This window comes from Nerophis ophidion, linkage group LG09 (genome assembly GCF_033978795.1).
Source record: "Nerophis ophidion isolate RoL-2023_Sa linkage group LG09, RoL_Noph_v1.0, whole genome shotgun sequence".
Taxonomy (NCBI): domain Eukaryota; kingdom Metazoa; phylum Chordata; class Actinopteri; order Syngnathiformes; family Syngnathidae; genus Nerophis; species Nerophis ophidion.
The window spans coordinates 16,139,322-16,154,446 of record NC_084619.1 but is presented as its reverse complement, the minus strand read 5'-3'; the positions used below and the strand labels follow the sequence as shown (position 1 = coordinate 16,154,446).

General features: G+C 37.7%; 1 protein-coding gene across 3 annotated transcripts in view; it reads right to left on the bottom strand.

The window, feature by feature from the left end:
• map3k4 (mitogen-activated protein kinase kinase kinase 4) overlaps nt 1–15,125 on the bottom strand; it is a 53,747-nt gene that overhangs the window by 16,790 nt on the left and 21,832 nt on the right. For 2 of the 3 annotated variants that reach the window (XM_061910412.1, XM_061910413.1), the window contains exons 9-21: nt 15,036–15,119; nt 14,689–14,958; nt 13,526–13,675; nt 11,878–12,039; nt 11,561–11,694; nt 8,779–8,857; nt 8,606–8,684; nt 6,886–6,979; nt 6,530–6,652; nt 3,104–3,186; nt 2,957–3,037; nt 2,699–2,890; nt 2,549–2,619 (exon numbers count right to left, since the gene is read on the bottom strand). In XM_061910412.1, the coding sequence (XP_061766396.1) occupies nt 2,549–2,619; nt 2,699–2,890; nt 2,957–3,037; nt 3,104–3,186; nt 6,530–6,652; nt 6,886–6,979; nt 8,606–8,684; nt 8,779–8,857; nt 11,561–11,694; nt 11,878–12,039; nt 13,526–13,675; nt 14,689–14,958; nt 15,036–15,119 (1,602 nt within the window). The remainder of the gene's footprint in view (nt 1–2,548; nt 2,620–2,698; nt 2,891–2,956; nt 3,038–3,103; nt 3,187–6,529; nt 6,653–6,885; nt 6,980–8,605; nt 8,685–8,778; nt 8,858–11,560; nt 11,695–11,877; nt 12,040–13,525; nt 13,676–14,688; nt 14,959–15,035; nt 15,120–15,125) is intronic. The other variant, XM_061910414.1, reaches the window with a different exon arrangement.

The window sequence follows — 15,125 nt, the reverse complement described above, 5'->3', positions numbered from 1 at the left end:
AACTGAACAATTTCAGCAGCGCAGCTAATCACATAGTTCGCTTTGCCCTGAAGTAACAATAAAAATAATGAATGAATGAATGCTTTATTTCAAACTAACATGTGAATACTGTGTTATACTTGAAACACTCGATGATAAAAAAAAAAACCCTTTGTATGTTTGAAAAGGAGTAGCAATAACATTTAGCTTATTAATTCCTATCCGTACTCCTTTTATTACCTAGTGCCATCTTACTTCTTGTGTTCTTTTTTTTCTTCTTCGTTTTTTAATACCACACTATGACTGATTTTCTCGGTAAATTCACCAGAACGTCACAGTGGAGTTACTGAGTCTGTTTAGCTGATTGGAGTGTTAGTTTCCGCAGTTAGTGAGTCCAAAACAAAACTTCTGTTTTGTTTGATCAGCAGTTTTACTGCCATGTTACAGGCACTGTTTGGAAACAATGTTAATGTAAATTAACATTTTAAAATGTTTTCTGTGTAAATATCTTATTTCATAACATACATGTCTGCGTCTTAAAGTTCGGTGCGGCTAATATAGGGGGAAAAAAGTTTTTCTTCTAACGCTGAGAGGGTGCGGCCTGTACACCGCATCTTATCCATAGTCCGAAAAATACAGTGCTTCTTTGTATAAACAACTGTTGTGTTTTTACACTGCAAAATACTTCAATTAAGGACACTTATAACGTATGTGTAGCTTGTGTGCTTAGCTGCTGTGTAGCTGCAAGCTCTTAATAGCCTATAGCGTACCATGTTTACCTTTTGTAAATGATTTGAAATGACCAACCATGTGTGTTTAATGGAGGAAATTCACTATAGACGTTAACTGGCTGTCCAGCTTTGGACAAGAAAAACACACCGAGAGACTGCTTGCATCAGAGTTTATATCAGAGATGTTAGATGCAAGCCGATATCCACCCATACTTGGTTTTTACCTACTCAGTGGCCTAGTGGTTAGAGTGTCCGCCTTGAGATCCGTAGGTTGGGAGTTCAAACCCCGGCCGAGTCATACCAAAGAGTATAAATTTCGCCACACCTAGTGTTGTGTGTACTTTAACTTTTTTGATTATATCAATTTTAGATCAGAACACCCTAAATTTTTACGCCCTTCAAAAATTTAAAGGACGGATATGTCCTCTTTTGCTTTGAAAATCATTAAAATCCAGTGGTGTGACCTCAGGGCCAGCAAGGCCTTCTCACATAACCGGAAATTGTGATCATAATTAAAGATTCAAGTATTTTTTTATTTACTTTCCCTAAATATTTAAAAGTGTATCTCATATTGTGCTCCTTCCAGCGTTGTTGTTTTTAGTATATAGAGTTTTTATGTCCAGGGTGTACCCCGCCCTCTGCCCGAATGCAGCTGAGATAGGCTGCAGCGCCCCCCGCGACCCCAAACGGGACAAGCGGTAGAAAATGGATGGATGGAGTTTTTATCCAATCAGAATTCAGCGAGCTTATGTTGCCATGCTGTAACAAATCTGCCAGAAGCCTTCAGATTCAGCAATGCGGACACAAACATTTGACAGACAGTTGCGACAGCCAATCAGATCACGCGGTGTTGTCAGTAAGGCCTTGTAGATGGCCTAAGGCAGATATATATGGGACCCATTACCTCCCTGCTTGGCAGTCAGCATTAAGGGTTGGAATTGGGGTTAAATCCCCAAAAATGATTCCCGGGGGCGGCCACTGCTGCTGCTCACTACTCCCCTCACCGCCCAGGGGGTGATCAAGGGTGATGGGTCAAATACAGAGAATGATTTCGCTACACCTAGTGTGTGTGTGACAATAATTGGTACTTTAACTTTAATATATAGTGATGTTATGAGCCAGGTAACATAAGAACTCCGTTACCCAGCATACCACAGTAGTGAGGAACATGCAGTAGCCCTGTTCAGGTTTAATGTAGACATGTTTTTGATGAGTAGGTTATAGAGTAAACTTTAAGAACTCAGCCAACACGCCTCGTCTACATCTTTCATGATTAGACAAGACATATTTGCAAGGCCATTTTCAAGAAGGATATTTAAAGCGAAACTAAATCTTGGGAGACGATGTCGGCCAACCCTAAAAGCTAGCTCAGCTGTCGATGAAATGCGAGTTTAGATATTTGATTTCTTTATTTTTTTCACGTTTAAAATGTTTTTTGCCATTTTAATTTTGACGGTACCACATAAGATATGTTTTAATTTCTGATGCGGGTTTATTGATTTTTAAATGCGCCAGAAAATAACTTGTTTTGTACAATGCCCAGTAGTGCGTAAATGTGTTTCTGTATAGAATTTCTCCAGAAATGGTCATGTGGTGACATAAATGATAGTATTTTGAAAGGTAATCATTGAAGTCAGAGATCACTGAAGGTCTAGGTGGGAAAGGCACGGCCCACCACTGGTAAAATCCAATGTCCCCAGGGGCTTAAACTAGGTTAGAAGATACATTTAGCAACCATTTTTGTAACAGTAAATCCTTTCAAAGTACAATAATATATAAACTCGGATATACTTAAGAGTAGTCAGTGTACAGCTTGTATAGATTTACTGCCCACTAACCTCCTTCATGGCCATCAGCTCTCCAGTGTCCACATTGATGCAGGTGTACACTTTCCCATACTGGCCCTCACCTGGCAAACCAACACATCACAACTTGTTAGTACCTTCAGAACATTGACATTGGACGTAAAAAAAAAAACAAAGTCGTACCGATTTTGTTACCCCTCTGCCACTTGAAGGTGACCTTCCTGAGGCCCACATGCATCACGTTGTCATAAGACTTGGGCGTGTGGCAGACCTGGCCGATGATGTTGCGTTGCTTCATCACAGCATAGCGCTTGTCTTCAAACTTACGGATGGAATGACGGACTGCCTCCAGCGGGCTGTGGCGAGCTACTGAGTCTGAACACAGGAAGTGGCGATGGAAAGGTGCACTCAAATGTCGCTTTGGTGACCGGTTGGTCTCACCTTTGGATTGACTGATGAAGGTGCGGAGTTCCCAGCTTCTGCGTGTGCTGCTGTTGGAGTCACCCTTGGGATACGAAGGTTCTGAAATTGGGATGAGAAGAGATTTAGGAAAGGGAGCATGAAGGAAGTGGATTAAAGTAAGCTCACCTTCTCGGTCGTCTGTAGGGCTTGAATGCCGACTCAGCGACTTGAAACTGGACAGACGGTCGTTCTCGTGGAAACTGGATCCCCTTTGAGGACACAGTGACCTATTAAACTTGCCATTAAATTAAGTAGTTGCACACAATCTAAGGAATAATGCAGTGTGGAGGTAAATAAGTGCTTGAAGCTTTTAAAGCGGATGCATTCCCACTAATGCAGTCAGAAGGTTAGAGCTGGGCAAAAGTCTGACATGATGCAAAAGTGGCGTCAAGAGCAAGAGGTTCACGTTCTAAAGCGCTAGAGAGCAGAATGTCACAGGCCCGCTCTTTCAAAGGATTCCATTTTCACACAAAAGCACAACAATCACTTCCATTGACACAGGGTGGTTTATGTAAGGTTTTTTTTTTTTCTTTTTCATTTGAACACATGCTGAAAGTGGCAGAAAAAAACAATTGACATAAAAGGTTGACTGAGAAGTGCCTTTTTTTTCACTTCATTTAGTTTTGTTTTAAACGTTTTTTTTTGTTCATATTAACTCATTGTATACAATATTTCGTTTTTTTATCTTAATATAAAGTTAATATTCAATCTCATGCATTTATTTTGTATTTTAAGACTTCAGGAGTACAGCTTTCTCAACTGTTCATTTGTGTTTAAAAATGGAAATGTACTTATTAGAAAATAAATTAAATGGTCTAATGTCAAGAATATGTACAGTGTTTTAGGCAATAAATAGCAGCACTTCCAATATGACTTTCTACAGGTACCAGCAAGTCTAATTTAATATTCTAATCACTTTTTAATGCCACTTAAAATAAATATATTACCCATGTCCTACTGCAGATAGTTACGATAAATAGTCAATTGATTGATTGATTGATTGATACTTTTATTAGTAGATTGCACAGTACAGTACATAATCCGTACAATTGACCACTAAATGGTAACACCCGAATAAGTTTTTCAACTTGTTTAAGTCGGGGTCCACGTTAATCAATTCATGGTAATTCAAAAGCTTACAATTGTCTGTATGCACAGAATTGTACGATTTTGACAAAATGTTATTCGCTGCAGACTTTACATTAACTGTTACTCTCGAGCAAGTTTGAAATTGGCAATTTATTTTATACGGCAGAAGTTGTTTTGTTGGTCACGCCAAAGAAATTTTGCACAGTTAACTGCTGCCTGCATTTAATTACGGACTTGTGATTTGCTCGTAGCATGTGTGATTTCACCGCGTTGATGCCCATTGAGCAAAGTTAGGAGGTTGTTTTGCACGACTGCAAAACACCTTTCTGGGTTTACCACTGACAGACCTTACCAGCGTTCACTAATGATGAGGAAGAAAACAAAAGGGTAATGAACATTTCTACCATAGACAAAATTTGAAAAAATATAATATGATGCTTTTGTTTTATTGTTGTTCTACTTTCTTTTGTTGTAACCTGAGCACATGTTTCATATCTATTGTGTTTATTTATTCCTTATGGTAGTTTTGCTTCAATTTCTTAAGTACTGTTTGAAAATTATATAGAAAAATAATTTCTATGTACATATTTGGAAAAAGTATATAGGGACATGTTTACTTGTATGTACTGATTGTTTGAATATTATGTCCCATATTGCTGTTGAAATAAAGTTAGAAAAAAGAGCTGTGATTGGTCAGCTTGTTACAACATCATCTTCAAAGTTCACAAAGTCTAACTTCACGAAAGTCTTCTCTTTTGGTTTCAATGATTAGTTCCAGCTCCAACATTAAAGTGAATGTGGCTACCACTACAACACACTGGAAAACGTGTGGAAAAGAATTGCAAGTTGGTACCGCCTGCTCATACTGAAGCAAAGATTGTGGATTGTGTGACAAGAGGTTTACTCTGTTCATGTAATTCCACTGTGAAACATGCTCGAGCGCTCAGAGCGTATCTGTATCCATTTTGAAAGCCATAGATGAAGTAAGAAACACACCGACACAGCAATTTATTGATGACGGCAAAGTTGTTAAGTTAATTTCCGTTTATCGTACCATGAATCGACTTATTGACTATAGGTCCTGGCCTACAATTGGATGCATTTTTTCTAAAAAGCTTTACATTTGTTTCTCTTTTATGCCATTTAAGTTCTTATTTTTTGGCAAAATCCATTCAGTGACTTTTAATTATTTTTAATGACATGCAGAAGCCCTGTATTTAATGTATGTGTAAAAGCTTAAGCAAATACACAATATACAATTTTGAGAAAAAGTGTCCATGAAATGAAAACAATAGAACATGCAATATTTCCCCAAATGCAAACAAAGGGATTAATTTAGATTAGGCTCACAAATGCTATTAATTATTGCATATTATTTCAAGAATGGCTTTGCTATCAATGGGGATGTATACCATTTACCGATGCTGATATTACTTACTGATACCAATATTTATCAGCACAACTATCGCTACTACATTTAATTTGGTGTAATTAAAAATATTAAAAGACGCATTTTTATTAACACGAGTAACAGTCTTTTTTCTAACAACTGCCTTTTCAGCTTTCAGCGCATCCACTAGGTTTGCAGTACAACCGAAGGAGCAGCACATATGCATACGTTCATTTCGATGACGTGTCTTAAAAGGGAACTAAACCTACAATATTTATAAGTGCTTCCTCGAAGTTAAAAAAAAAAAAAAAATAAGAACGATGATAATCATTTGCCTTCATAAACGCTAGTGATACTGTAGGTCAAATGGTCCTGAAGCATTGACACATTATGAAACAAGGAAAGATACTGTGTGTCAAAAAACAAGTGACTGATACAAATGCTGTGTCATTTGACTGTGTGATGTAATTCTGATTTTATAGTACCAAATAATATAAATATTATTCTCCTATTTACAATTTGGTTCATTGACTAGGGTCGCATGTTTTATACTCCTGTCTGTCCAGCTATTTGTTAAAAAAATACCATTTTCCTCACTATTAATTTCATCTGCAAGTCAAACGTATTGACTTTTTTTTTTTTTTTAATCAAGAGAATGACAGTATTATTAAACAGAAACACAACATTGAAGCGGTGTCAATACAGCCAATGAGTGTGCCAGATGCTCACTGAGGCGTCATACCTATTGCTAGTAAACAGAGATTCCAACAATTGCGAACCTGTTGGGGACTAGCTAATTTTCCAATCAAGTTACCGTGATTATATCATGATTATGGGATGGTTAGCTTGATAAAAAAAATACAGATAGCTGTATCATTTGTCTAGAATCTTAATGGTCCTCCTGTAATAATTGGTACTCAAAAATACTGGCTCTCAGTGTACGTCAGTTCTCAAAGAGTGCAGTACTAATTAGTGTGTTTGCATGTACAGTAGTATCTTATATTGTATTTTGTCTGTGGGGATTTGGGCCTTTTATTTTATTTTCAGCAGGTGATTTAGGGCTTGGGGGCTACCTGACATCATTGGGGGCGCTGCCTGGCGCTTTCTGGTTGCCGTGTTCCCCCTGGCCCTGCGGGATGGGCCGAGGGCCATTTGGGAAAAGCTGATTCCGCAGGTCGCAGGGGAGACTTCGAGAGCTGCGTGGTAAAAACAAACAAACTGAGGAGCTCTGCCTTGGAAATGAGGATCGTCTTTGGACGAATGGTTATGTGTGTGTGTATGTGGTTCACTTAATCACACGCACACACTTACATGAGCACACACAGACTCTGCCAGCACAGCAGTAGAGGTCAAGAGGTGCAAAAGCAGCGAAAAAAGCAGCACAGCTTTGTCAAAAAAAGACTAGAAAGTCTTTTTAGTAATCACTAACCTGAACCCTTCAGCATTGGGGATGAAAAGGTTTGGATTTGGTGGGTCACTGTGACAGCGAGGGACTTTGCCAGGCCGAGGACTACTTCTGGGGGCTTGGAAAGAAAGAGAAAGGCTTTACTAGGAAACACAATTCATGTCCTAGGTAAAAACTCTTAAAAGAAAATTCCCTTCATTTACAATTTTGTTTACACAAAAGCTTTAACTAAATTGTAAACGACTTAAAATTAAAACTAAAGAAAAATATATTAACTACACATTTAGTGACTTTTTATATTTTTATGATAAATAAATTGGAATTAAAAATAAATAAATTGAAAGTATATCAAGTGGTAGAAAATGGATGGATGGATATATTCCCCACAGCCGTTTCTTTTGAGCATAACTCCCGCCCTCTGATCAATCACAGCCAATCACATTACACATAGTTGACATTTCCGACTGACCAGTAAGATAAGACGTAAAAAAAGATGCCTTTACTGTCGGTAGTAAATAATAATTTAGAGCAATGTCGCTAACTTTAAGGCATATTTTAATATTAACAGGTCACGTTTGACACTTTAGTATTGCAAAACTATTACTGTGTGTACAGCCTGAAATATTTCATTGTACATCTAACAATTAAAGTAAATACTACTTGGACACTATGTCTTGTATTAAGACAAAGCTGTAATGTACATGTAAACATTCTAAAATAGTATAGTCATCCTTTGTTTGTCACACTGCGCTTAAAATATGGCAGTTTAGTTTGGGATATTATTTCATTCTTTTAAAGTATATTCTCCAATTTTTTGGGTCCCAAATTTAGCACTTTCAAGCATAAAAATTGCTAAATAGACTGAAAATATCAGTCCTACAGTAGTATTAACCACAAGATGAGACTGAACCAATCAAAATGCGCCGTTCAGCATCATGGCCACTGATTGGCTCAGCCACAGATAGCATTACTATATTGGATTAAAAGAGTGTAAAGGTGACTATAGGGTGTAATTTTATGTCTACAGGGCTCTAATAATGTGGAAAAACATATTTACAAGTTTGCTTATAGATTTTGGTCCATGAAAATATTTAATTTATAATTAATAACTTCTATTATTGCAGTCATGTTCGAAACCAATTATTAATAATAAAAGCGGGTTGACTTTACACAGTATAATAATTAGGTCTCATTTTTTGAAAATGTAACATCAAATTGTACGTGGTGGCAAACAACAAAACATTTAACCGCCACTATGCTTTAAATAATGTGTTTACTTTTTATTTAAATAAGCTGTACACAAAGATGTTCTCTATACTATGCAGATAGATGTGTAGTAAAGAACATTTCGGTATTTCAAGAATTGTATATTTTCTACCCGTAATATTTTCTTTTTTTTATGGGCATAATTACTTGCCTTATTTTTTTTAAAAAGCATATTTATGTCTTATTTTATAATTGTTACACAAAATTAAGGGTGTACATGTTATATATGTAGAATGAAGTTTAGGTTATATTTAATTTTCCATTTCAATAAATATGTGTATTGTTTCATCATGGGTGAATGCAGAAGTTGTACCTTGCAACCTAATCTTTGACATCAGCAAAAAAGAATGGGAACAAATCTGATTTAAATCATATCGTCAGTGGAAAATTTGCAACGATTTAGAGGCCATGGAGTCTATTTTGTGTTCCAGCAAACTAGAAAAAAAAAAAAGATACAGAAAAGTAAGCAGCATCTCACCAATGTATAAGCCTGTGACCGGGCTGTGAGGTTTCCCAATCACGTGACCGATGCATTCATTCATCAGCGCTTGTAAATTCTAAAAACAAAATAACAAAAAAGAAAGAAGACAATGTATGTCAGTCAAACATTACATTTCAAGCATAATTACAAGATGAGCCGCATGGCTTTACCAGGAAGTCGTCTTCTGGTAAAGCTGATATGAAGGCAGGTTCAATAGCCTGAAGGAAGTCAAAACCTTGAGTCGCCCACCTGTTGAAACAAGAAGCACAATTCTTTTTCATTCACATTCAAATAGATTCCAACAAAGGAAGTGTTCTGCTGTTGACATTTAAGGATTTATAACAGTTAAAATCAAGGTCTTGGTTGTACAAGAATGCCATTTGTGCAACTTATTATTGTTGCACCATTATTGTTGTGCAGTGTTGCCATGGCAGCGTGTTATAGCAAAAACAACCCCCAAACCTCTCCAAAGCGGGCTCCAAAATGTGGAATTTCAATTAAATTTGAATTTGCTCCATCCCCACAGGATGTTGAATTGGAATTCATAGGAAGTGGAATTCAAGACATTGCAATTCAAAACACATTTTTAAAGGTTTTAGCTTAAATACTACAAAATACTTGACAAACACCAAAATTGAACACAAATTCCCTCCATTTAAAATATATGGATAAATTAAAATATATTTTCCCATAATTTAAATGTATGGTAGCACTTTTCTGTACTTTTGTGTATGTTCAAATGTCTGAATAAATGTTCATTGTTAAGTCAAAGGTTTTATCAACACTGAGCTGTGCTGTTCAGTTTTTTTGTTGTCTTCCATTTATGTGCCTGATTAGCAAGTACTGTATTATATGCAGTTCAAAGACATAGACGGCAGTGGTGTATAGGCTACAGTGTGTTCCCAAGACAGCAAGCAGTCTTTGCCATGAAGTTGAAAGTGCCAGTATTTCCTGTTGACTCCTACAAAGTGTTTAAACACTAAGTATTGTATTCACTCCACGTCAGCTGTTTGACTGGAACATGCTTTGATTACCAAATTTAGAGGGGTTAAAATCCCCATGGAAAATAATAATGCTAATGCTCGTCATTACCGCATGTATGGCAAATCCAATGTAAATTAACATCGAGCAAGCACATTTTTAACAGTGGAGCCTTACTCTACTGTGAAGCGCCTTCTTTTTGGTTTGTAGGAATTACGTCTATCTGAGTCCACTCTGAGTGTATGACTGCTTGTTTTCCGGTGAAGTGCTTGAGCCGGTTTCAGAGTTTTCAACGGATCATAACTTCACAAAAAAGGTATCAAAATATGGCTGGCACCCTTTGAAATTACGTGAATCAGTACCGGCGAACTTTGATCGGTACGAATGAAAGTAAATACTGTTTGAAATTTTTTAGCAAAGCAAGACATTTTAGCTACTTAAAGGGGACTGTACTTTTTTTGGAATGTTGCCTATTGTTCACAATCCTTATGAAGGGCAAGACAACAGAGGTATTTTTTTAATGTATTCTAACTCATAAATGAAAGTAATCTTAAACTTAAAAATATTTTTAAGTTATTACGCTCATAAATCCCTGTAAATATACAAAAACTTACAAAAAGCGCCAACAATACAACATTTGTATTTTCTGACTTGAATATTTACCAAGTATTAGCGATATTGCTATTATAAGCGATAACACAAGCAAAATATTTTTAGCGGTGCCGTGACCAGAGGGAGCTAACAGCTTGTGCTGGCTATATTGACATCAGCGGCTGCGGGGAGCTGTTTTCATGCCTTGGAGCGCAAAAGTTTATTTTAGACCATAAATAATGTGTCTCACTTGGATAGCAGAAGGATGGAGACATAATCTGATGAGTTGGTCAACTTCAGTGTCTAATTTAGACCCATTAATTGGGAGAAAGACTATTTGTTCCACCCCCCCGCTTTTTTAAAATTATGAGTCATTCTTCATTGAAACCAGGGATGTCCAAACTATGGCTCGCAGGCCTATTGTGACCCGCCGAAGTCTTGTGCCCTCTCTATGCCCCGTGAGACGGCACAAGTTCAATAAACAATTTGACCCGGAGCGGTGTTATCCATATCATATACAAATATTCAGTGGTCTAATTGCTGCCATTTTACCACCATCTGTTGGCCAACGAAGATACGCTGCCGATAGTTGTACTTTCATAGTTTCAAAGTAGAGTATTTTCCCTATATGACCCAATCCAAACAACCTTATCTAGTCATGGTGCAGAAAACCAATCAACCAGTACAACAAGTCAACAAACATGGCCACACTTAACCTACTCATTGTACTTTGTGGATGTGATAAAAAAAATGACCAATTAACATTGCACCCAATTAAATCCATTACAAGGGACAAAACACTCCCCCTACACTAATCCATGTTTATCGCATTTTAGCTGCTTTGATATTTCTGATTAAATAACAAACATTGAGGAGGTTGTAACGGAAGTAAATTAGGTAGGAGTTGAACTTTCACATATTTTTAATAAACAATTAAAATAATTGTTAATTTTATATCCATTATATTATATACTCATATATATATATATATATATATATATATAAACACAAAAAAATATATATACATATATATATGTATACATACATACATAAACAAACACATACACACACAATATATATACACATCTATGTGTGTATATATATTGTGTACACACACTATATATATATATATATATGTATGTATATATATATATATATATATATATATATATATATATATATGTATATATACACACACACATGTATATGTGAATATTTACACCTAAATGTGTATATATATAGTAAATATTCATGTTTTTATGTATATCTACAAAAAAAAAGTGCAGTTCCCCTTTAAAAGCTGGACCTCACACAGTAAAACCAAAAAGGGTTTTAAATTAAGCATGTTAAATGACATCGGACAGTCGGCGGTTACAGTACCTCGGCTTGGTGCCCCGGCCACTCTCGCACTTAGTTAGGACGTACGTCATCCATTTGCGGGCGAAGGCTATGTAGCGTTCGCCTATTCTCTGCCTGTACTGCCCTGACATGAGGCGTACCACCTCCTTGTGGTACTGTAGACGACACAAGGCAAATGTTACACAGAAAGTACATGGATGCAAATAAACATTCATAGATTCTAAGTACTACTTTGTTTGTTATTAGCTCCCAGCTGTGGAGTTGCTATCATTATTAAAGCATTAAGTCATAAATCCTGCTTCTACACTCTTCAGCCCTTTGACACTTCATCTTTTTACCTCAAAGGCAAAGTTATATCCCTGGATCATCGCCTCTCTGTAGTACTGCTGCAGAGTGGCCGACTCGGACTCCTCCACCTCAGCCTTAAACTCGGTCGTGAACATGTACTCCACTCGATCGATGGCCGAGCTGATCTTTATGCAAAGCTGCAGGGCTTCGTCCTGTGTTGGGCAACATTGGGAGCAGAGAGACAAGATGGTGAGCGTGCACAAAACGACAAGTCGCATCGATGGTAAATGGATTTTACTTGTATTGCGCTTTTCTACCTTTAAGTACTCAAAGCACTTTGACACTATAACAACATTCACCTACTGATGACGCAGCATCAGGAGCATCTGGGGGTTCAGCATCTTGCTCAAACGTACTTCGACATGGTCACACGGGGACTAAGTATCAAAACCAAAAATAGTTTTTCTTTCATTTATCCGTAAGTTATAAAGATGACATCATAAGTTTGGATAAAATCCATTTTACGGTAAGCATTTAATGATAAGGTTGTTTAAATAAAATTAGGAAAGGGACCTACACCCCCTTGCAAAAAAATCGGTTAATTCAGTGTAATATACACGACTGGTAACTCAACACAGACGTCATAACAACATCAAAAGCTCACATTATTGCATTCACACACTGTTAAACAAGTTAAAACTCTACTATGCAAAGCCAACGCCGTTTATCAAAAACACCCAGAAAAACATCGCCGGCTTCGCTGGGCACGAGTTCATCTAAGATGGACTGATGCAAAGTGGAAAAGTGTTCTGACGAGTCCAACCATCCATCCATTTTCTACCGCGGGTCCACATTTCAAATTGTTTTTGGAAACTGGGGGCGTTGTGTCCTCCAGAAAAAAAGAGGAAAAGAACCATTCGGATTGTTATTGGCGCAATGTTGAAAAGCCAGCATCTGTGATGGTATGGAGGTGTATTTGTGCCCAAGGCATGGGTAACTTACACATCTGTGAAGGAACCATTTATGCTGAAACGTACATACAGGTTTTGGAGCAACATATGTTGCCATCCAAGCAACATTATCATGGACGCCCCTGCTTATTTCAGCAAGACAATGCCAAGCCACGTGTTACAACAGCGTGGCTTCGTAGTAAAAGAGTGCGGGTACTAGACTGGCCTGCTTGAAGTCCAGACCTGTCTCCCATTGAAAATGTGTGGCCCATTCTGAAGCCTAAAATACCACATCGGAGACCCCGGACTTAAGCTTTACATCAAGCAAGAACGGGAAATAATTCCACCTGAAAATCTTCAAAAATTGGTCTCTTCAGTTCCCGAACATTTACTGAGTTTTTTTAAAAGGAAAGGCCATGTAACACAGTGGTAAAAAATCCCTTGTGCCAACTTTTTGGCCATGTGTTGCTGCCATTAAATTCTAAGTTGATGATTTGCAAAACGTTTCTTAGTTCGAACATTAAATATCTTGTCTTGGCAGTCCATTCAATTGAATATAAGTTAAAAAGGATTTGCAAATCATTGTATTGTTTTTATTTACAAATTACACTATGTGCCAACTTCACTGGTTTTGGGTTTTGTTTATGAGATAAGGTGAGGGCATTGCTACAAACAACAGATATGAGTAGAGCAGATAAGTGTGTGTGTTTCAAAGGTTGCGAATCGCAGATTGTGGTTATGTAAGCACCTTGAGCTCCTCCAGAGCGCCGGCGATAAGAGGCTGACTGGATGTTTGCTCGCGGCTAAGAGTGAGCACATCCTCCATGGACTGCTGGACGGCCTTTCGCTGAGCCACCAGATGAGCCGACTGCATCACGATGATGAGCACGTTCTCCACCTGTGATCACAGTGACAGGTGGTGAGGAAAGTGCAAGAAGGTTGTTAGGGGAGAGAGTAAAGCTACTGCATGTCACAAATTGGTGTCTGTCTCGAGGGCGCTAGAATTTTGAAATTAGTAAAGACATTAATGTGTCGTATTTAGGGATGTAATTATGTTAAAGTTCAAAATCAGAGTTATAGTGACCAAAATGATCACTTTACCATTGTTATCGTGGTATTGTTGAATGTGCTCGAAAAGTACTTATACACACAATGAAATGTTTAGATTTTTTTAAATAACTAAAATAGACCCACTGTAAGAAAGCCCACTATTTTGCATGTTTTATGTTTTTTATGCTTAACTGATAAGAGTGTTCTGGCAAGCGCTGTATTGACCTGTTATGTTCAGCGGTCATTGAACGCATCTTAAAAACACCACTGTTTCATGTTCCTTTGAGTAAGTTATATTGTGCTAAGACAGCACAGCTTGTAAGTTCAATGTGCACGATTAAATAGCTTAGTTTCTCAGACAGAAAAGTGTTTCAATAAGTTCAGATTGGGTTGTGATGTTTTTAATGGGGGGGGAAATAAATAAGTAAAAAATGAAATCAATAAAAAAAATACAAATGAATGGAGAAAGACGTTATTGTCTCTTCTATTCATGTTGTCATTTAAGATAGCAAGTGGGTTTATCAAAGTGCAGCTATCAATCAATGTTTTTTGATCATCTTTATTTTAAAACTGTTATACCAACCATTGAGAGTTTCACTGCGGTTATCATTACACATCTTCTTGTATTCATGTTAGGATTTAAGATAGCTAGCAAACAGCCAGCTTCCCCAGTGCATGAGCGGTATCACTGGTGTGTGGGTTCATCAAGGTCCTGTTATCAATAACGGTTTTTCTATCATTTTCATGTTAACCGTTGAGAGTTTTACAGCAAATTTATCAATAATACATGTGGTCATGACATCCGTAGTTTAGATAAAAATGTAACTTTCATTCTGTGACACACTAATAAGTGGCTGATACCTTCATGGCCCTCAGAGTGTCCACTGTTTCCATTTGTGGGACCAGTTTGAGCAGCTCTCCATCCCACTGAGCCCAGTCAGAATCAGCCGTCAAATCCCCGCTGCGGTGCTTGCTCATCAACAGGTAAGCCTCATCCTCGGCCAATTCATCATGCTCTTTAGAGCAATCTTTACCAGCAGCAGCATTGAGGAGCTGCAGGATGAGCGGCCTCTGAGTCAACAAGCCGCAGGGAACAAACACCTGCAGCTCCTCCAAGCCGGGAATCTGAACCTGAGGGTGGATAAAAGTGTGCTTTTACTTGAACGTGTCACCCCACAGAAAGATGAGAAGTGACAACCGAAACACACCTTGACATAGCTCCTTTTCTTCAGAGCCTCCAGGAGGGACGCCACCCCGTTAGTGATGTTGAAATCTGCAGCAACCTCCAAGTCCTGCCG